At 40.5% G+C, this 22,791-nt stretch overlaps 2 protein-coding genes across 4 annotated transcripts in view; both read left to right on the forward strand.

Moving 5' to 3' along the window:
* The first annotated feature begins 2,837 nt into the window (after window positions 1-2,837).
* On the forward strand, window positions 2,838-5,530 carry LOC112245082 (protein BTG3). Of its 3 annotated transcripts, none has more exons than XM_024413022.1 (5): window positions 2,838-2,942; window positions 3,623-3,829; window positions 4,003-4,140; window positions 4,368-4,557; window positions 4,660-5,530. In XM_024413022.1, exons 2-5 carry the CDS (start codon window positions 3,657-3,659, stop codon window positions 4,873-4,875), a joined length of 717 nt encoding a protein of 238 aa, XP_024268790.1. In that variant the 5' UTR covers window positions 2,838-2,942; window positions 3,623-3,656; the 3' UTR covers window positions 4,876-5,530. The 3 variants fall into 3 exon arrangements, with proteins under 3 accessions (XP_024268790.1, XP_024268792.1, XP_024268791.1); XM_024413024.2 differs by lacking the exon at window positions 2,838-2,942 and adding an exon at window positions 3,218-3,502; XM_024413023.2 differs by lacking the exon at window positions 2,838-2,942 and adding an exon at window positions 3,218-3,435.
* An 810-nt stretch (window positions 5,531-6,340) lies between these two features.
* LOC112245075 (coxsackievirus and adenovirus receptor homolog) overlaps window positions 6,341-22,791 on the forward strand; it is a 110,890-nt gene continuing 94,439 nt past the window's right edge. Inside the window, exon 1 of the mRNA XM_024413013.2 lies at window positions 6,341-6,522. Coding sequence (XP_024268781.1) covers window positions 6,471-6,522 — 52 coding nt within the window. The 5' untranslated portion in view covers window positions 6,341-6,470. The remainder of the gene's footprint in view (window positions 6,523-22,791) is intronic.

A 22,791-nucleotide genomic window follows, 5' to 3' on the forward strand; every position in this document is an offset into this window, starting at 1 on the left:
GAAGCTTCCAGTTGGACAGCAAGTCGGAGAAGACCGAGCGAGATGGATTTTGGCCATAGTATGGTGCGCTCGTAAATGTAATGCGTCTATCTACTACAATTTCAGTACACTCTCTTATGAGTGTGCCGGAGCGCAGTATAACTGATGAATTTACTAACGCGCAACACCCCGTTGAATATTACCGGTGTCAGTAAAGGTGCGAAAAAACTTAATGAAATTGTTGGTGCTTAACTGCTGTTGTGAGGTCAAAACGCTCGGATCAACCCTATTCCCCAGCCAGAGCGTTCAGTGTGCGCCCGATGGGCGAACCGCTTTGAATTTACAAATGGACAATCTGACAACGCTCTGAATTTTCGAACGCCCAGAGATCACTCCTAAAACTAAAAAAAATCACTCCTCTTCTGCTAATTCTGTACTTCCGAATCCGACAGAGATGACCGCCTCGCTTCGCGTTCCTAGGAAACTAGGCAGTATTTTGTTTTGTTTTTGTGTTATTTCTTACATTGTTACCCCGTGAAATGTTAGGTTTTATTACATACAGTCGGGAAGAACTTACAAAAAACATTTCGCTACACTCGTATTAACATCTGCTAACCATGTGTATGTGACAAATACATTTGATTTGATTATTCTATGATGTCATGGCGGTCCGCAAACAAACGTTTAAATTGCACACCTACTGTGCTGGAATGTATGATCAATCATGGTGTGCCCAATTCTGTACTAACATGAAAATAAAATCCCTACTAACTTCTACCCCCCTACCCCATTAAACTTGATCTATATCATTCTGAAACACTCCACCCTTAGGATTGTTCAGCATGTCAACAACCATTTAAACAGTAACGTCTGTTAACCCCAATGTCTATTTTGCCGTCTCCACAATAACCTTCAAACTGGCATTTTTGCTTTCCACAACCCGTGTCATTATTGCTAACCTTACCAATAAAAGCGTCCTTTGATACCGCACATTCATGAGCACAAGATTTTTGAACAGGCATTAAAACCATGCCAGGACCATCAGAAGCACGAGTCCCGACAGTAGGATCCACTTACTACAGGTACATCCGCGTAAGCTCCATCAGTCCGCACTGTAGTTCTACCAATCTGTTTTACAGCCTCTGCATATGATACAGCATGACGGATCCTATATCTCTGAGCCTCTGTCTGCACCTGGCATCGACCAAATATTGGACTGTGCTCTCCTCCACAATTACAGCACTTAACCTTTACATTGCTTCCAAACTCACCGTAATCATTATCCCCTCCACACTTGGCACATCTTTCCTTTACACTGAGTGTTGTCAGCTACATGTCCCATGCTTTGGCATTTAAAATACCACAGTGCAAATGGGACAAATTCTCTAACATTGAAACTAAGGAATCCTTTCTGTACTTTTCCCAGCAAAACTTTCTCAAACCTCAGCATCACTGATAAACTTTCACTTCTTTGACCCACTTTCCTACTGATCAACATGTTTTTATTTTATTTGCTTTTGCCCTTGTTGAAGCACCTTTGGCAGTGAATACAGCATTGAGTCTTCTTGGGTGTGACGCTACAAGCTTGGCACACTTATATTTCAGGAGTTTCTCACATTCTTCTCTGCAGATCCTCTTAAGCTCTGTCAGGTTGGATGGGGAGTGTTGCTGCACAACTATTTTCAGGTCTCTCCAGAGATGTTTAATCGGGTTTAAGTTCGGGCTCTGGCTGGGCCACTCAAGGACATTCAGAGACTTGTCCCGAAGCCACTCTTGCGTTGTCTTGGCTGTGTGCTCAGGGTTATTGTCCTGTGGGAAGGTGAACCTTCATCCCAGTCTGAGGTCCTGAGCAGGTTTTCATCAAGGAGCTCTGTACTTTGCTCGGTCTCCCAGTCCCTGCCGCTGAAAAACATCCCAACAGCATGATGCTGCCAACACGCTTCACGTAGGGATGGTATTGGCCAGGTGATGAGCAGTGCCTGGTTTCCTCCAGACGAGACGCTTTGCATTTAGGCCAGAGTTCAATCTTGGTTTCATCAGACCAGATAATCTTGTTGCTCATGGTCTGAGAGTCTTTAGGTGTCTTTTGGCTAACTCCAAGCTGGCTGTCATGTGCCTTTTACTGAGGCAGGATTTCCGTCTGGCAACTCTACCATAGAGGCTTGATTGGTGGAGTGCTGCAGAGATTGTTGTCCTTTTGGAAGGTTCTCCTGTCTCCACAGAGGAACTCTGGAGCTCTGTCAGAGTGACCATTGGGTTCTTGACCAAGGTCCTTCTCCCCCGATTGCTCAGTTTGGCCAGGCGGCCAGCTCTAGGAAGAGTCTTGGTGGTTCCAAACTTCTTCCATTTAAGAATTATGGTGGCCACTGTGTTCTTGGGGACCTTCAATGCTGCAGACGTTTTTTGGCACCCTTCCCCAGATCTGTGCCTTGACCCAATCCTAACTGTGGGACCTTATAGTGACAGGTGTGTGCTTTTTCAAATCATGTCCAATCAATTGAATTTGGCACAGGTGGACTCCAATGTAGTTGTAGAAACATCTCAAGGATGATCAATGGAAACAGGATGCACCTGATCTCAATTTTGAGTCTCATAGCAAATGGTCTGAATACTTATGTAAAGAATGTATTTTATTTATTTTTTATACATTTGCAGTGAAGGGGTCTGAATACTTTCCGAATGCACTGTAATTGTATGTGTGGGGTACAGAGATTATTTTTGAATGACTCATGTTAAACACTATTATTGCACAAGGAGTAAATCCATGCAATTTATTATATGACTTGTTATGCTTATTTCTACTCCTGAACTTATTTAGGCTTGCCATAACAAAGGGGTTAAATACTTATTGCCACACGGAAGTGACGTCATCGGTTGTGGCGCTGGCAGAATACTAATGAGGTTCAAACATTCATGAGTCGAGCTGGCAACAGTTGTCCACATGTTGATGAGCAGCAAATACGGTATATGATTGCTTTTTTTTGTTGTTGTAATTTTGTGAAATTGGACAACTTTTGCCATGTAGTTTACAAAGTTTGCTTCTTTAACATTATTTATAACTTGCTCGTTTTTTTTTTTAGCTAGATAATATAGCTAGCGACAGTAAGGTTAGTCTAGTAGTTAAATTAGCTATCACAAATCAAGTTTTTCAATCATGCTGTTTGTGAACTTTTGTCTAAGCTAGCTTCACCTGAAAAGTTGTCGCCAAAATGTCTCCAATTAATACATACATAATGCATGTCCAACTACATAATTTGTAAAGGTTTAGTTGTGCGCTAGCCAGCTATGACTCACGGGCAGTCACATGGCTAAACTGGATTTATGCGTCACAGCGCGCCTTTCTGGACGAAGACCCGCCAGACTGTAATGCCCTTTGGCTTTAACAATAGTTAACCTGCTAAATTAGCTTAATGTTTACATGCAACGAGTTCTTGGCAGGCTGTTTTGTGTTGTAAGGTAGGCTTTGCTTGCTACATACTTCAAGGGCATTGAGATTCATTGATGGATGAAACCACTCATGGGGGTAACATGTTGCTTCCTATTATAGCTAGGCTAGCTTGTGTATAGGCTAAAGTTGATTGTTTGTTGTCAAATGTGGTAGCTAGCTACTAATCTGACAAAAGACACGCTCTTATATCTTTAGAATTTGGACCATCATTACAGCACATCAGTGAAACATGAAAAAAGAGATTGCAGCAGTGGTGTTGTTCCTGAAAAGACTGATCAAAAAGGTGGAAAAGTTGGACACCCAGAAAGTGGACATGTTTGTGGAGCAGTTGACTGTTGCCCTGCAGGAGAAGTTCAGGGGGCATTGGTACCCTGACAACCCCAGCAAAGGACAGGCCTTCAGGTAACTTAACTACTGATATGACCCCAGTCTGTTGCCTTGCTCTCACTATTTTGACATTCATACCAGTAGTTTTATGAACCTCCAGTCTAGGGTATCATGAGTAAGGTGTGTTTTTGATATGCAGTGATTTGTATGATTGGAGTTATCAATGTATTGTATACTCTACTTCGTAGGTGTATTCGGCTGAACAGGTTGCAGAAGGAGGATCCAGAGTTGCTGCGGGCCTGCCAGGAGAGTGGGGTTCAGTACAAGGACCTTGGCCTGCCCAGAGAACTCACTCTGTGGGTAGACCCTGGAGAGGTGTGCTGCAGGTCAGTCTGTCTTATTTAAAAGCATTGGATTTGTGTAACTATTGTCTGGAAGGCGTTAAATCATTTACAGGAGAGTGTGCAAGTTCACACTTTGGGAGATGGGTAGACAATTGGTATGCAGCCTCAGTTGTTACATTGTTTACCAGTCAAGTAACTAAATTGTTGATATACATTCAGTGATCGAGCATCACAAGTCTTGTTGGCTTCTTCCTTTCATTATCGCGCAGGTATGGAGAGAAGAACCATGCTTTCACGGTGGCCAGTTTCTTTGGTGATGAGACTGTGACTAAGAAGGTGACCAGTGCCGTGGAGAGGGTGACGTCTGACTACCACTCCGGTTCATCTTCAGAGGAGGATAGTGGCCTCAGGGAAACCCGTCCATCCACTACCTGCCCCCAAAATCACCACACATACCAGGTACAACCAGTAATGTAGTGTTTCCATACAGAATACCTCCTTGGTCAGCACTGACAATGGGCCAATTTAAATTATATTTCCCACATGTTTTATTGTTCAAAGGTGATCTACCCAGCTGCTCCTCTGTGGTGTCAAGTGCCCAAGCAAAAGAAGATGGGGCCTGGTAAAGGATATAACGTCCCTCCACGTCCTCCTCACTATGGCTTCAGACCTCAAGGCAGACCCACCCAGCCCTTCAGACACAAAGGTTTGGCTCTGCCTGGCCAGAGAGGGGGGCTCGGATACTGGGGTGGCACTCCAGGCTTGTCTTACTGTTAGGGACCACTGTAGCAAGTGTTGACGTTAGTATTAGCCTGTTCCAGGTTCCCTGAGCTGTTGAGGGTAACCACTAGAGCAAGCAATAGTTCATGGGTGACAGGTAGCCTTGCGGTTAAGAGTGTTGGGTCAGTAACTGAAAGGTTGCTGGTTTGAATCTCCGAGCCGACTAGGTACAACATCTGTCGATGCGCCATTGAGCAAGGCACTTAACCCTTAGTGCTCCTGGAAGCCGCTCTGGAGAAGTGTCTGCTAAGTGACTGAAATGTTAGAGGGAAGGGGGAGGAAGTGGCAAACAAAGTCCACCAAGATGTCTGACCACATTTTTTTAATGTAATTTTGTAGTGAGCTAGTCACTGGAATTTGTTATTTTTATGGTAAGAACATTAACTCTTTACACTTGAGAGAATTTGTATTCGTGTGAGTAAAATAATTAGTTGTAATGGATAAGGAATATAGGAATTTGATGTATTTTATTTATAGCTATGAAGATATATGTACCGTATTTATTTTTGATGGGTTAATTGTATGTTACCTCCTACTGTCCTGTCCATCAGTTATGTTCCAATGAGAAATTTTTTATTTATTCAGTGTATTAGTATTATGAATTGCGCTTACCACTTAAATTCTGAGACATTAAACACATTTTCTAATCCTACCTCAATGCTGTTTTGATTTGACTATTCTGTAATTGTAATACTTATTGCCTTCACACCATCAGAGGGCATATCTGGTAAATATTAAATAACTTAATATTTTAACAACCTGTAGGCCTACATTACACACACTCAAAAGAAACATGTAGGTATATGGATGACACCTGTTCAATACAGTCTTTCTGATTGATGCTGTTCAAAAGCATGTTTGCAATGGCTACTTTTTAAAGCTTTTCCAAACATTCTTATAGCTTGTCTGGTTTATAGTATTTCAAATGGTTGAACATTAAAATGACAATTTAACTATTGGGAAGCTGTGTTCATTGTTGTATTGCTGGCTTCACGTGCTCGGGCGAAATATTGTAGGAAACTGGGAAGAGGTAAGTCCAACATGATTGTGTTCAAGCCGTTGGAAATGAAATTACTATTCAACCAATACGATTTTAGCTAGCTTGAAAAGCTTGCTAACATTGCTAATAATAAAGTTAGCTGGCTTATTAAACATTCACAATATGGTCAGACTAGCTACATTATCCATATTGATAATGTTGTAATTGTCAAGCGGATTCATTTTGGGGTAAAAGGTCTGGTGAAACGTCGCAACTCGGCTAACATTTTCTCCGAGTAGTATCCCTCCTGTAATTCAGATTTGGGTCATTCACAAGTGACATTTGCCACTGGGAACTAGGAGTTTCCGACAGCACGTGAACGCGGCATAATAGCCTAATACGGTAGGGGGCGTGAAAGTATCTTGGTACACTCGACTTTGTTACCCTCCGGAAATCACGTGTCTAGACTCCTGCTCTCCTATGCACCTGCTGAGGCGAAAAAGGATCGGAGAGTTTTGATGCTTCGGGAGAGTGGTCTGTCTGTCAGGAGCGCCGCAGAAGTTATTTTTTCAACCGAGTTTTAAAGGAAAAGTATTGGAATAGACAGAAAGGAATGGATTTCTCGATATCCCACATCTGCTCTGTATTGATTATTCTCATTGCAGGTAAGTTTGGCTTCCATCGGGTACTTTTTTTAAAATCCGCAATTTTAAAAAGAGCGATCGAAAATTGAGTGGTGAGTATGCAACGTTACACAGGGTCGTCTCACTCGTTGCGCTGGCGAGCAACATGCTAAAAAGTTAACTTTTAGATGTTTGCGACTAAAATGACGATCTGGTAGGCTGCTCTATGGAATTACATGTGATTTAACTTTACTTCAGATTATACTCGGTTACTCCTGTTTTCACTGAAAGAATATTGAAAATAGCTTTAACAGTTTTGCAAGCTAGCGTTAGCTGAGAATTGCAAATTGCATCACTGGTCAAAACGTGTGATCACCCCAAATTCCATATGCAGGAATTCTGAAATTCCATACTAGAGCCTATTATTCTTCAATTGACTGGAAATTATTTTTACTTCAAGAATGTACTTTTTCGAACACATGGTTTATTTTATTTTATGGTTATTTCATGTGCCTGAGCTAGCTGTTACGTCGTGGGAGAAATTGGTTCATTTCTGCACCTCATTTTTGAACGCTACCTATCAAGCGATGTTTTTGTTTTGCATTAGTTAGTGCATAACGTTAGTTAACACACAATAGTCTGATCTGCCTTAGAACCTGTAAAGGGCTTCAAAGTGCTGCAGTTTCTGTCAGCCATCTGCCAATTACCATGTAAACTTTATCCCCCTCCCGCGCCAAGGGTGTTTTTTTAAACCCAGAGAGAAATTAATGACATGTTAGCTGATTATCGACCAGATTTATGTCCATGAAATATGTTAATGTTACTGTGAGTGTGTCATTTCAACCTTTAGGCCTATATTTAGTGTAGCCCGTTTTAGTATTTCCTTTAGCCTTATAGATAGAGAACAGAGCCTAATTAGCTTTGATTCACAATCCTTCACCAGTAAATATATGAGGGATTTGTTGAGGTCCATTTTCTTCTGATTGACTGCCTGTTAATAATTTCTCACACTCCTGTCACTATCACCCTCCCCCCTCCAAAGTAATCTGCCGAGCAACACCATGTCCAAATTTCCTGCTCTAGTTAATAAATAGTAGTGAACAAAGATTGGGGCTAGAGATATGTAGATTTGGTATGGTAGACACTGGTATCATGCAGCTGGAACTCTCTGGGACCTGTTGAAATGGGTATTGGCTCTCACGACATCTAGTTTGGAGGGAAATTACCCTCGTTATTAGCAGGTCAGGCGATGCAGATGGGTTATCATTGATTACCTATAAAATAAAAATACATGTTTTTCATCTGGGATGCCCATTATACAGATTGTATTATTGCCGGTGGGTAGCTCAGTGCTGGAGGGTATTTAGCACTCTTATTATTTGTGTCCTTGTTGCTGTCCTGGAATTTACACTGAAATCAGCCCATTCCTCCTCCTCTCTCACCACAGAAATGAAACCATGGTACTGTAGGTCAGTTGGTTCTCAAACCTTTTGATCCACAACCCCTAAAAAGAAGTGGTTCAAAGCTTTTGACCTCGCACACAATCCCTGAACAAATGTAGCCTGCCATTGATGCATTTAAAAAAGCAAGATACAGATATTAACTGTTTTACTCCTGCATTTTGAGCTTAGTAATTAATGTTAGCAGTCAATATCATCTAGGGATATCATGTCACTTCTCTGGAGTCCACAGAAAGCAGGATCATACGGCCTACCTGTATGCAGCGGTTGCATGATTGGATGGAAAGCATGATCTGTCTAACCTTTTTCTTGCTCACAAATATCGTAATTACTTTGTCAGAATGTTAAATCTTCATCCCATAAGTATGGAAGGCATTACGATGTTACAGCTATCTTTAGACATAGCCAGTAGGCCTAGATACTGGGGTATATAATTGACCCACCCAAACTAGACCTATCTGAAATATGAAAATGATCAATGAAGTCGCCAGGTAGCCTATTCTTCTGGCAAAGATGCGTCCGTAGCAGATTGCTAAACTGTATTCTACATCTTCCATGGGGTTTAACGGCAGTTGGCATCCAATGTTAATGGTGCGTTACCGCCAGCAGCTGGACGGAGTATTGAATAAGAAACTAAAAAAATATTGTTCTGACCGTGAAGAGCCACGGGCAGAGCAATGTCGTTCCTCTCCACTGGTTACAGATAAAAGCCCTGCAATAATGAAGTGCTTTGTTTACACAGGCAGGCACATCTCTTTCTGCAGTGTTAAAGGTTTGGTTAGGGGTGTTATACTCGCCCAACAATGTGGTTTTTGTTCATGCTGTACATTGTTGTACATTTAGTGGAGAGGCTCATTACTATTATAATGGCTTCATGAGCTCATCATTTGGGGCACTGTCCCACTTCAGCAGAGTATACAAGCATGGCATTTTTACCAGACTTATCATGGCATTCATCTGACATGGCACAATGATGCATAGGCAGCCTCTTCACAATTGGGATTCAATGCAACTTTGGGCATTTCTTCAAATGAAGTATGCCTAGTCTAGCCTGTAAGTTAGGCTTAATGAAGATTATATTATTGTATAAGGCCTAGGCCTACATGAGTGCTTCACAAATAATTTGCAAGAATATAAAGTAAAGGGTGTCGAGGGTTATAGTTGGATTTCTGAGATGTAACAGTTTTCATATAGGCTAGCTTTGCCAACTGAAACAAATTAGCTTTTACAGGGAGCTCAACGTCAAAGGTGATTCTCCTCTTTCTGGGGCTTGTGTCAAGGCTGTGTCTAGGCTGTGTCTAAGGCGCTTTCTGTGTTTGTTCTGTCAGAGGTACGTTCTCAATATCTTCTCCACGGTCCTGGCTACAATAAGCAGATGCCAGTAAACATCCTCCAGCCAGTCAGCACTTGACTGTGTTGGTTTAAGTTGTGGGGCCTGGCCAGTTATTTTCACAGAAACCTGATGAGGTCTCCTGTAGAGCTGGCTGTGGACTGGTCAGTGCTGAGTGAAGCTGGGGACCTAGGGTAAGGTAAACGCAGAGAGACTAAGGGTGCAGCAGACCTTGGATGTTGTTACCTGATAAGCATGCTGCACTCCACTGTGCCAGCTGGAAGCTTGTTGCTAGGATACCTTGTGAAAACAAGCAAGTAGATCCTGGGAGTGTGATTGGGTTTGGGTCTCATTCAAATGAAGCCTTTCTCTATTGTATTGGTGGGTCTGAAAGAACTCCTTTGAGTCAATCTCATAAACTAAATTCTTTCACAAATGTTTTTATTTGTTCACTTAAGCAATAATACATTAGAAGCAATAATACATTAGAGGCCATGTGAAATCTTTATCATGACTGTGACATGGTATAATAAAAATGTCATAACACATGGACTCAAGTGTATCATTGATTTTATACCGTGAGTTACCAGCATTAAAAAGCTAAGTTATTCCCAAACAATCCATTTTTCAACAAACCGCGATGCTACATTCACTAACACTGGTTATCAAGTGCAATTTTAGGTGTTCTCTGGTCATTAGTTCTATTCATTTTGACTGTCAGGTAAAGCAAAACTACCCGAGCACTGGTTGATAGTTCCATAACTTGTGGCAAACAAAACCCCCCTGAGTAGCTAGCCAACTACTCAGCTCATCACTTCAATCACTTCAGATTGAAGCTGGAAAGATGGCAAACTAGCTGCATTTCTTTGCATATATCCTTAACAATTATGCTGATTTATGATTTCGACTGACTGAGAAAAGCCTTACATCTTTCTCTTCCCGACTCCCAACATGTTCTTTATTATGGGACACAGTGGAGATCAAATTTCAATATTGCAACATTGTTTGCAAATGTCAGATGTCTATATGCTTTTTACAGTGGCGCTCATGTTTGTAAGTTTCATGGCTTGGAAGACGAGGCAGTTAATCTGTAAAAGTAGTGGTAGTGCATTGCTAGGTAACGATGTAAACGATGGCACTTTTTATGAACGTGACCATGTGTATGTTGTCGAGTATAAAATGGGCGGGATAGACTCTAACAATGGGAATTCCAAACCACCCGTTGTATAATTAAGCAATAAGGCCCGGAGGAGGTGTGGTATATAGCCAATATGGAGTGCCTGGATACAGCCTTTAGCCGTGGTATATTGGTCATATACCACAGAACCCAGAGGTGCCTTATTGCTATTATAAACTGGTTACCAACGTAATTAGAACAGTAAAAATTTTGTTTAGTCATACCCACAGCTTTCAGCCAATCAGCATTCAGGGCTCGCACCACCTGGTTTATAAATGGTCTTAGGCTATTGTTAGCTGATCACGGCCAGGGTGAGGTTCTTTTGTCCTGTCTTAAACGCACCCTTTTGACTCAAACAAGAATATCATATTGTAGTATCTCAAAGTAGAGTGGTGTTTCAGGCAGCCAGTCAGCCTAGTTTTCAGTTACCCTGTTTGAAATAAATCGAGATTTATTTGCTCAGGTGATAATCCATATTGCACTAGAACATATCAGTTTATTTCTATATTTCACTGTTTGGAAAGTCTGCCCTTTTATCTAGAAACTGACACAAAGCAAGAGCAATAAGAGAAGGCATCATGAACTGTTCAACCTGAGCTATTGTCATGCATGGGCCCAATGTAGACGGGCAGTGTTGGCTTGAGGTCATCATTTCAAATTCAGTTCTCGTGACATGGCTGCAACAGTTGCATCCCTCCTCTCATTCTGGCAGCAGCAAGCTTCACCTCCAACCCAACATCCGCCCGCTCGGCCCCACTCACTCACTTACTCACTCTGCCCGAGGCCCCGTTTCGTCCTTGGAATATAAAGCAAGAACATGTAGAATTGGATTACACTCCGGGGACGATGCTGCTGTGTCCTTCACAATCTCATGATGATGAGGACGACAGCCCATGAATATTCAGAGACCCAGGCGGACCTTAAATATTTTAACATGCTGGAGTCATACAGGCCCTGCGTCGAGTGACGCCTTGTTCCCTCGTCTGCCCGAGAGTGCGAAACGACGCTGATCCCTAACCCGAAACACACTCCCTAACCCCCTCCCTTTTTAAAAATGTCATCCTTTCATTTTCGGTTTGGAGAGTGAATGGACCATTAAGTCGTGCCGATTGCATTCCATTACGGCCAGTGATCATGATTAATAGTAGCTCTTGTTTTCAAGCCTCGTTTACAAGCTGGCGGGGATGCCACTGTATTCAGAGTTAATTCCTTATTTCACAAGTTTTATTTGACTAGGCAAGTCGGTTAAGAACAGTTTCTTATTTACAATGACGGCTTACCCCTGCCAAACCTTAAACCGGACGATGCTGGGATAATTTTGCGCTGCCCTATGGGACTCCCAATCACGGCTGGTTGTGATACAGCTTGGAATCGAACCAGGATCTGTAGTGCCGCCTCTAACACTGAGATGCAGTGCCAAAGCACTAGCCTACACAGGGAGGAGCTATTAGTAACCCTTTAATGCTGAAAGGCGGCCTGAGTTAAAACGTTTCTGAATCCCTGGGCTAGCCCATCAATGTTTTAATGAGGGAATAAAGTGAATTGTGACTGGTAAAGATATGTAAGGTGGGGTTGGTGCAGGCTTGTGTTCATTAGGAACCTGGGCTTGTCCAATACGAAATGTCATTTTTAATTTTACTCGTTGCACAACGTATGTTGCTTGCTTAATGATTACAATGCAGATGTGCCATAAAATATTGGTGGATGTGCACTATTGAATGGAATTTTCCCTGTGTTTGTGTGGTGTGTTTTAACCTTTCAATAACAAAAAAAAGGTTACGGTGCTGCTGATTCTCCCCTCCCATCAGTCATCAGGCCGACGGTCTGTTAAGATGATGAACACCCCACCAAATCCATCACTGGGTCACTCGATGATCACATACGCACAGCCCTGCAACGCCCTCCATCCCCAAATAAGGAATAATGGTCCCTGATGGATAAATGTGACAGAAACTGTGACGGAAATATAATTTTTCAAATTCACCTGTTTGATCGCTCAACTGCCCTGCTCCTGTAGAAGAATGACTAGGCTAAAGGACCCACGGAGCGTTTATCATGCATGGTATGAGGGATTCCTTTGCCAAATTTGGGCCATCTTTTGTTATCCACTTATCTCTTATTAAATTAAATAAAACATTTAAATCAAAACTTTCATTTGGATTTACAGTCAATGGCAGAATCTTAAGGTCAAGTGTGCCAGAGGTCGCGTTAGAGTTAAGAAATCTGCATTTTCAAAACGCGGGCCATCCAAAAATTTGCGTTGTAAACCATTCCACCTGCGTTTGATATTGAAAGTCAAGGTCCGCAGCTAGATTTTTTTCACAGAAAATACATTAGTGCAAAACATTCGGTAGGAAATAACTTCATTTTCATCTGAAGTGCAACACTATTTGGCAAGCAGCCACACCAGGAAATGTGCCTACAATGAAAAAGCAAGGTCTTTTTTAGCAAAAAAAGGGGGGTTTGGATCACATTACTGGCTGTAAGCGAACGAGTGATGCACGTTTGGAGCAATACTGGCTGTAACTAAGGCTCAGCCAATCATTCACATAACAGAATGCAGCAGGCGATTGAAGAGAGAGGAGACAACCAATTTGCTATTTGCAGCATTAGCGCATGCTCTAGAAAGACAGCAGAGAGTAGAAAGGCTGTTTGCCAGTTACAGCAGCGCGTCCCCTGAACGATAACAGAGGTTGGTGAGAAGCCTGACCACGGAGACGGGGGTGAGAAGGTGACGAAAGCGTACTTCATGAGCTGTAACCGAAAAACAAACTGGCATTTGGAAAGTTTTGAGTTGAGGGAGAAAGTGTGGTGGAACAAGTAACGTTAATTTTAGTGTTAAGTATCTTGCTAGCTGGATCGAATTCGCCGTTAGCTAGCCAGAGAAATGTTGAGCAACATTAGCAAACAATGTTGCTCAACATGATCAAACAATTGAGTTTATGGTGTGAAAATTAGCTGGCTAATGAAGGCAGACTGCTAACTTTAGCTAGCTAACGGTACAACATCAGATGAGCTAACGTTAGCAATCTAACCAATTAGCTATAGTATTAATTGGTATAACGTTACGACTCCTTGCTGTTCCGCAAATTATAACGCTTTAGTTGCTGCTTACTGGACCCTGGCAATCGGTTTGAAATGTTGACTAGTTAACTAATGTTTTCCCTCTACAATATGTGGTTAATTTTCAGAATGAAAGAATTAGGTGAAAATGAGGCATTGCTTGTGAAACAAGTGGATTCAGGGATCAAGTGTAGCTGGAGCTGGGCCTGGCTTAAACTGAAGGCCACAGAGTTGAAAGCAACACCACACACTTTCCATATTTCTCACTTTTTCAATAGAGTGGATGAATGTTATTTTTGCACACATGTAGCCTTGTGCACATGATCAATGTCTACTATAGTGGCCACTATAATAGAGCAAAAATAGAATTCCTGTTTCATTCTATTTCTACTTTAAGATGTTTTTTTCCCAAGTGCAGAGTGTGTGTAGTCACAAGTGTTCTATTATAAAGGCTGTCATGGCTAACTGCAATATTAGTGTATTGTTTTTTTTTAAACTCGTGAGTCATTTGCAGTTTAGTCTAGGCAATAAATAATTGGATTGCTTTCTTTTACATCTTTTAGCTGTGAATTAGGTTCACATTAACCACCTTGTATTTTACACACAGACTGATCATGTAGATCATATTATTTGGTTTAATTAGTTAACCTGCATTTCCCCCTAGCAGGAATTTTTAAAATTTGTGTTTCTGTGCAAAAAAAAGTGTCACCTTTTTAGGTCCTCACCAGTTTGCATTCCTGTACATGACCTAATGTTATGCTTGAAATTAATCTTACATTTTACTAGAGAAAATTAGGCTACACCAAGACAATCACTGGAGGAAATTAACTACACATTAGTCTGATGCCGAGCAGAAATGACAAAAAAAATTGCATTTTAAATCTGCATTTACAAAACACAACACGTATTATATATATATTTTTTCCTGCGTGAAAAACACTGAATTCTGCGTTAACGCTACTCCTGGTGTGCAGGTCTCTAAAAACCTTAAGTCTGCCTCTTTTTTTCTTTCTCACAAATGAGTCCTAAGCAATGGATCTGAAACTTAAAGATGCACCATGCAGAAATCGCTCCCCCATTATCTGTTTGCTAAAATTGGAATAGTTCGCATAATTTAAATTTGTGACACAACAAGCAACTATACTATACTATATACTATATGTAGTGAATGATTGTACCATCTACACCGCTGTGAAATGTTTTCCATAAACAATATTTTGTTTACAGCTGTTTGAAGTTGATGTACAAAAGTAAAAGATGCAAGAATGAAATTTTAAGAATGAGAAGTAGTGATGCACCGATATGACATTTTTGGCCGATACCGATATCCATTATTTTCCTTGCCAACAAAACTGACAACGATAAACCGATATTTACAATTTTAGCGGCCTTTTAAGTGTTCTAGTATAGTTAACACACACACATGGATGCAGGCGTCTAAGGCACTGCATCTCAGTGCAAGAGGTGTCACTACAGTCCCGGTTTGAATCCAGGTTCTATCACATCCGGCTGTGATTGGGAGTATCATAGGGCGGTGCACAATTGGCCCAGTGTCGTCCGGCCATCATTATAAATAAGAATTTGTTCTTAACTGACTTGCCTAGTTAAATAAAGTTTATGCACACCACACTGACCAAAAATGTATTTTGTTGGCATTTATGTATGTCCCCCTTACCAGTAAAATATAATCTAAAGCTATTTCTTACACTTACTTGCTGTTATGTTTCGTTGTTAATTTGTTAAGTCGTTTCATTCTCATCCAGGATTTCTATGGAACGCCGTTTGGGTCTTTGCGTGTCAAAGATGCATGTCAAATAAGACTTTGACGTGTCAAATTACACAACATCTGTTTCAGTTACTATAGTTAGCTAGGTGTCACCTAAAATAACCCTAATTTATAAAACGGTTCTTATTTGACTAATGGTGGGGTGACCCATCTATGTGAAGCTAGCACAATAAGGACTACAACCACAATAGTGGACTTTGCACAATTCTGCCACCCACGTGCTATTCATTTGCATCACTGTCAATGACGTACTTTTATCTTGAAGGCAAACAGCAAATTCCACTATTGTGCCTAATCCTTATTGTGCCTAGCTTCACAACACAACCCGCTTCAGTCGAGTCTCACTAGCCAGATGAAACTAGCTGGCTGCTTATAACATTAGCTTTGTGCAACAGGGTTATTTGGAATTTTGGATGAAAAGCATACCCAAATTAAACTACCTTCTACTTAGTCCCAGAAGATAGGATATGCATATAATTGGTACATTTGGATAGAAAACACTCTAAAGTTAACAAAACTGTTAAAATAGTATTTGTGAGTATAACAGAACTGATTTTGGCAGGCGAAAACCTGTAAAAAATCCATTCAGGAAGTAGGATTTTTGATGTTGTAGTTTTCTATTCAATGCCATTACAGTATCCATTGACTTAGGACTCAAATTGCAGTTCCTATGCCTTCCACTAGATGTCAACAATTTTTAGAAATTGTTTCAGGCTTGTATTCTGAAAAAGGAGGGAGTAAGAGCAGTCGGAATGAGTGGACCCTGCCGTGTCAGAGCTTTTTCATGCTCGCGACCGAGAGTGCCTTTTCTTGTTTACCTTTTACATTGACAACGTTATTGTCCGGTTGAAATATTATTTAGGCTAAAAACAACCTGAGGATTGAATATAAACATCGTTTGACATGTTTCTATGAACTTTATGGATACAATTTTTTTTTTGTCAGCCTGTTGTGACTTTGTTTGAGCCTGTGGAGTACTGAAGAAAACACACAAACAAAACTGAGGTTTTTGGATATAAAAAGAGACTATCGAACAAAAGGAACATTTATTGACTAAATGTCTTCTGGGTGCAACCATATGAATATCATCGAAGGTAAGTGATTCATTTTATCTCTATTTCTGACTTGTGTAACTCTTCTACAGTTTCTAAAACTGTGAGTATAACATAACTCAAATGTCAGGCAAAAACCTGAGAAAAATCCAACCAGGAAGTGGGAAATCTGAGGTTTGTAGTTTGTCAACTCTTTGCCTATCGAATATACAGTGTCTTTGGGGTCAAATTGCACTTCCTAAGGCTTCCACTAGATGTCAAGTCTTTTAAACCTTGTTTGATGCTTCTACTGTGAAGGAGGGGGAATGGGTGCTGAATGAGTAGTGGTCTGGCAGAGTACCACGAGCTTGTCACGTGCGTTCACGTGAGAGTTAGCTTGCGTTACATTGCATTTCTGAAGACAAAGGAGTTCTCCAGTTGGAACATTATTGAAGATTTACGATAAAAACATCCTAAAGATTGATTCTATACTTTGTTTGACATGTTTCTACGAACTGTAATACGACTTTATTTCTGAACTTATTTATTTCTGACTTTATTTCTGAAGATTATTACATGGTTTGCTTTTTTCGTAAATTGTTTTTGAAATCTGATAGAGCGGTTGCGTTAAGTTTTTATGGCTGCAGGGGCAGTATTGAGTAACTTGGATGAAAAGGTGCCCATTGTAAACGGCCAGCTCCTCAGTCGCTAATATATGCATATTATTATTAGTATTGGATAGAAAACACTCTAAACTTTCCAAAACTGTCAAAATATTGTCTGTGAGTATAACAGAGCTGATATTGCAGGCAAAACCCTGAGGAAAATCAAAACAGGAAGTGACTTCTATTTTGAAAACTCCATGTTCCATAGCCTCCCTTTGCTGGATTTAAAGGGATATGAACCAGATTCCTTTTCCTATCGCTTCATCAAGGTGTCAACAATCTTCAGACATAGTTTCAGGCTTTTATTTTTAAAAATGAGCCAGAACATCGTGTCAAGTGGTCACATGAGTTTTGCTCGCGCAACAGAATTTGGACAGCCATTGTTTTCCCCTCTCCTACTGTGAAAGACATTTGCGGTTGATATATTATCGATTATATATTTTAAAAACAACCTGAGGATTGATTATAAAAAAACTTTGACATGTTTCTGTGGACATTATGGAAACTATTTGGAATTTTCGTCTGTGTTGTTGTGACCGCTCTTTCCTGTGGATTTCTGAACATACGCGACAAACAGGTATTTTGGATCTAAAAATAATCTTTATGGAACTAAACGAACATTTGTTGGGTAACTGGGAGTCTCGTGAGTGAAAACATCCGAAGATCATCAAAGGTAAACGATTAATTTGATTGTTTTTCTGATTTTCGTGACCGAGCTGCCTGATGCTAAGTATACTTAATGTTTTATCGTGCGATCGATAAACTTACACAAATGCTTGGATTGCGTTTGCTGTAAAGCATCATTTCAAAATCTGACACGACAGGTGGATTAACAAAAGGCTAAGCTGTGTTTTCCTATATTGCCCTTGTGATTTCATGAATATAAATATTTATTGTATGTAGCGCTATGCTATTCAGCGCTTGTTGATGACACCTATCCCAATATCGGGATTGCAGCCATAACAAGTTAAGGAGAAGTATATCTCTAATTCTGTGCATAACACTTGTATCTTATATTAAAGTTTATGATGACTATTTCTGTAAATTGATGTGGCTGTCTGCAAAATCACCAGATGTTTTGGAAGCAAAACATTACTGAACGTAACGCTCCAATGTAAACTGAGATTTTTGGATATAAATATGCACTTTATCGGACAAAACACTCATAGGACTTCATGTTACACAATACATGTATGTCATCTGATGAAGATCATCAAAGGTTAGTGATAAATTAATCTCTTTCTGCTTTTTGTGACTCCTCTCTTTGGCTGGAAAAATGGCTGTTTTTCTGTGACTAGGTGCTGACCTAACATAATCGTTTGGTGTGCTTTTTGCTGTAAAGCCTTTTTGAAATCGGACACTGGTGGGATTAACAAGTTTATCTTTAAAATGGTGTAAAATACTTATATATTTGAGCAATTTTAATTATGAGATTTCTGTTTTGAATTTGGCGCCCTGCACTTTCACTGGGTGTTGTCATATCGATCCCGTTAGCGGGATCTAAGCCATAAGAAGTAGCTGGCTAGCTATTTATTTTCATGAACTGAAGTTCAATTTCAATAGGTGAACAACAAGTTGGTACCTAGCTAATATTTACTCTCAGAGATTCCCCCAAATCATTGCTAAGAATAAGGCAAATGACTACAGTTTCTACAGGTTGTTTTCAGGCTCTTTGTATTGGCACTAGCTAGGTACTAAGCTAAAGCTACCCCAGAAGTTGCTGTTGAACAAATTATGATTTATTACCAACACTGTATTGTAAACACATCGTTCGTGGCCTGTGTTTGCATGTTTGTACAGCTTGACAGTGCTACTGTATTATTTTTGACACGCAAAGACCCAAACGTTCCATAGGATGTACAGTTGAAGTCGGAAGTTTACATACACCTTAGCCAAATACTTCAGTTTTACACAATTACTGACATTTAATCCTAGTAAAAATGTCATGTCTTGGTCAGTTAGGATCACCACTTTACTTTAAGAATGTGAAATGTCAGAATAATAGTAGAGATATATTTCAGCTTTTATTTATTTCATCACATTCCCGGTGGGTCAGAAGTTTACATACACTCAATTAGTATTTTGTAGCATTGCCTTTACATTGTTTAACTTGGGTCAAACGGTTCGGGTTGCCTTCCACAAGCTTCCCACAATAAGTTGGGTGGATTTTGGCCCATTTCCTCCTGACAAAGCTGGTGTAACTGAGTCAGGTTTGTAGGCCTCCTTGCTCGCACATGCTTTTTCAGTTCTGCCCACAATTTTCCTATGGGATTGAGGTTAGTGCTTTGTGATGGCCACTCCAATACCTTGACTTTGTTGCCCTTAAGCCATTTTGCCACAACTTTGGAAGTATGCTTGGTGTCATTGTCCATTTGGAAGACCCATTTGCGACCAAGCTTTTAACTTCCTGACTGATGTCTTGAGATGTTGCATCAATATATCCACAAAATGTTCCATCCTCATGATGCTCTCTCTTTTGTGAAGTGCACCAGTCCCTCCTGCAGTAAAGCACTCCCACAACGTGATGCTGCCACCCACGTGCTACATGGTTGCGATGGTATTCATCGGCAGTTGCTTCTTCCTTGCTGAGCGGCCTTTCAGGTTATGTCGAAATAGGACTCGTTTTACTGTGGATGGAGGTACTTTTGTACCGGTTTCCTCCAGCATCTTCACAAGGTCCTTTGCTGCTGTTCTGGGATTAATTTGCTCTTTTTACATCAAAGTACATTCATCTCTAGGAGACAGAACCTGTTTATACTTGCGTACTATTGTCGGTACAGATGAACGTGCTACCTTCAGGCTTTTGGAAATTGCTCCCAAGGATGAACCAGACTTGTGGAGGTCTACCATTTTTTTTAATGAGGTCTTGGCTGATTTCTTTTGATTTTCCCATGATGTCAAGCAGAGAGGCACTGAGTTTGAAGGTAGGCCTTGAAATACATCCACCGGTACACCTCCAATTGACTCAAATGATGTCAATCAGAAGCTTCTAAAGCCATGACATAATTTTGTGGAATTTTCCAAGCTGTTTAAAGGCACCGTGAACTTAGTGTATGTAAACTTCTGACCCACTGGAATTGTGATACATAAGTGAAATAATCTGTCTGTAAACTGTTTGTTGGAAAAATTACTTGTGTCATTCACAAAGTATATGTCCTAACCGACTTCCCAAAACCTATAGGTTGTTAACAAGAATTTTGTGCAGTGGTTGAAACACTTAGGTAGGAGTCATTAGAACTTGTTTTTGTAAACTTCCGACTTCAACTGTATGTTAAGTCAATTGCAGTGACACTTACTGTTTAACTCCGGTAGGGCAACATCTGAAAAATACCGCTCTTGCTAGTGTGTACCAGTGCTCGACCAGTCTGCAAAAGCCAACATCGCCCACGACAGAGAACAGTTGATTGTCAAGGGCAATGAATTCCATTATCTTGGCTTTAATGGATTTCGCCTTTTTGAGTTGTCTCGCTGATATTTTGTTACTCTTTCAAATGACTGCTCGATCCACACAGCAGACATTGTGGGCTGTGTTGTAAGTATAGTGCAACATTTTGCGTGGCGTCATTACGTCATGTACCTACTTTATATAGGTATGCACGTCAGCTTTGACATCGGTTTTGCACATATGGGCGTTAAACTAGACTTTTTTTAAAGCTAATATCGTGTGATTCCGATATGTTCCCCAATATATCGCGCGTCCCCTAATGAGAAGCATAGAAATAACCGCTTTTTGGACTTGTTTTCCATGAGAATGACAGATCTATAACTCACATTTCTGTGTGAATTTGGTCAGATTGCCTGAAGTTACATATTGCACCTTTCCCTATACATTCCATTAATGGCTTGTGGAATGAGAGGAACATAAATCTTTACAAATTATGGGTGCTAAGTCTGAGACAATACGTCAAACATCAATACAACTTGAAATGTACTTTATTCCTGCCTAAGAAGTGATTTTACAAGCCAACAGATAAATAAGGCTTCCAGCTATCTGTCATTTTACGGCTCTTGAGTTTGTTTGATCCTCTCTCAGGGAATGTTGCTCCTCTGAAGTTTTTGATGTTAAACAGTCTGGATGAAGTGTCTTCAGATGAGGAAAGGGATCAGGACTCACTGTTTTGGGCAGGGTTAATTTGTAAACATACCTTCGGCCCAAAAGCTTAAACGTTTTATTTCCTTGATCCGAACCTGTTTAAGATTGTTCTCCTTATTATGTAAACCATATTTCTCTTTTGTTTAACTCAGGTTATTCAGCTTATCAAGGACATGAATGTCCATAATTCTAGAATTCTAAGCTAATACATGCCTCTTCCTTCGCTGTGCATGTTGGACCACCACAGTGCGATGGTACACAATGTGACAGGCCTGGCCACAGGGTTCTGCATCTGCAGGTGTGTGTATGCAGTCAGCTTTGTCCTACCTGCCAGCTAGATCCTGACTCTCTTGCACAATAATTTTGTTTTTTGTTGAAAAAGTAAGGTGGAATAAAATGGGAACCCATCTATTCCCTGGTATACTCAAAGCAAGAATCCCTGCCATGCAGTCATTTGAGCAGAGTCCGTCTGCCTTGAGGCGATTGCAACACCCACAATATTTCAATAGAGATGTCAGCTTGATCAATTATGTGTATTGTTACAGGCATTGGTACCGGCTATTAGAATATGATAATACTCTGTCTCTTCCAGCATTAAGCCCCCCACCCCCTCTCACTAAGAACATTAGTTAATCTTAAAAAATATTATGGCTCAGAAAATAAGAAGCACAGGCAGAAGGTGGGGCTGGATTTAGGAGGGGAGTTGAAGCAGCTGTTGGAGAAGCCATTTTTAGAGCCTTTATCTCATTGAGAAATATTACGCATCGTCGACTGCCAGCACGCACGTGGGGGGAAAAGCAAACATGCACAGACTGTAGCCTGAACTATTTCCTTGATTTAAAGCTCCCCCTCTGCTAGCCTCTGGCGTAGTTATTCCTTGTCTAGTGTTAAATCAAGGCACATTATAATTGCGTGTATACCAGGATTTCTGTTAGTTAGTAATAGCCGGCTTTTGGCCGATTTAAAATAAATAAATAGAAGCGATAATGTATAAAATTGTCCCTGGCATTTATCCAGGAGAAGAAAAAATCCCATTGCGAAATAATGCTAGCTATTCATTGATTTAAATAATAGTCGATGTGAATACATTTGTCTGGTCATGCTTATCGGTCTATTGGTTAATTTGCATAATTTAGTGGAATTAAATTTGCTCGTGTACAGTATATATTAGTTATGTACCTTATCGCATACAGAGCCTTTGAGTGGAAAATCTGTCAGACAACATGAGAGCTGCTGCTACAGCATCTCAAACACCAAATGCATAGGCAACGGAAGGCAGGCTTCATCAGTTCGGCACACCACTTTGCAGTAAACTGGAGGCAGTATGCATTTTTGAAAACATTCTTAATTGTTTGAAAATTGAACATTTGTACTACATATTGAGGCATGTGTTACCTTGCTTCAAAGTAGCCTCGCCAATATGAGACCATATAATTGTTTGGCTACTTGACAATGAAACAAAGTTAAGGGCACAATCCTAGTCATATTAATAACCCAAGCTAGTTGTTGCATGTTAGATCTTCCCTCTTTCTACATGTCTGTCATATGAAAACACTCACGCTTTTGACAGCATTGCTTTCCCGCTAATTGCATTACCGAACAAACCTTAGCGCGCAGCCTACTGCCTTGTGTGCATTGCTGCGCTTATAATGTGAAGAAATAATAGTTTAACAACATTTTAAGCTAATACTTATCTGTTGCATCAG

The sequence above is a fragment of the Oncorhynchus tshawytscha genome, linkage group LG30 (assembly GCF_018296145.1).
Source record: "Oncorhynchus tshawytscha isolate Ot180627B linkage group LG30, Otsh_v2.0, whole genome shotgun sequence".
NCBI classification, from domain to species: domain Eukaryota; kingdom Metazoa; phylum Chordata; class Actinopteri; order Salmoniformes; family Salmonidae; genus Oncorhynchus; species Oncorhynchus tshawytscha.

Excerpts from the sequence above, each read along its gene's own strand:
- LOC112245082 (XM_024413022.1), top strand. The coding sequence starts at position 3,657 with ATGAAAAAAGAGATTGCAGCAGTGGTGTTGTTCCTGAAAAGACTGATC. Across the intron at positions 3,830-4,002 it reads AGCAAAGGACAGGCCTTCAG|GTGTATTCGGCTGAACAGGT; the intron begins GTAACTTAACTA and ends TCTACTTCGTAG. Across the intron at positions 4,141-4,367 it reads CCTGGAGAGGTGTGCTGCAG|GTATGGAGAGAAGAACCATG; the intron begins GTCAGTCTGTCT and ends ATTATCGCGCAG.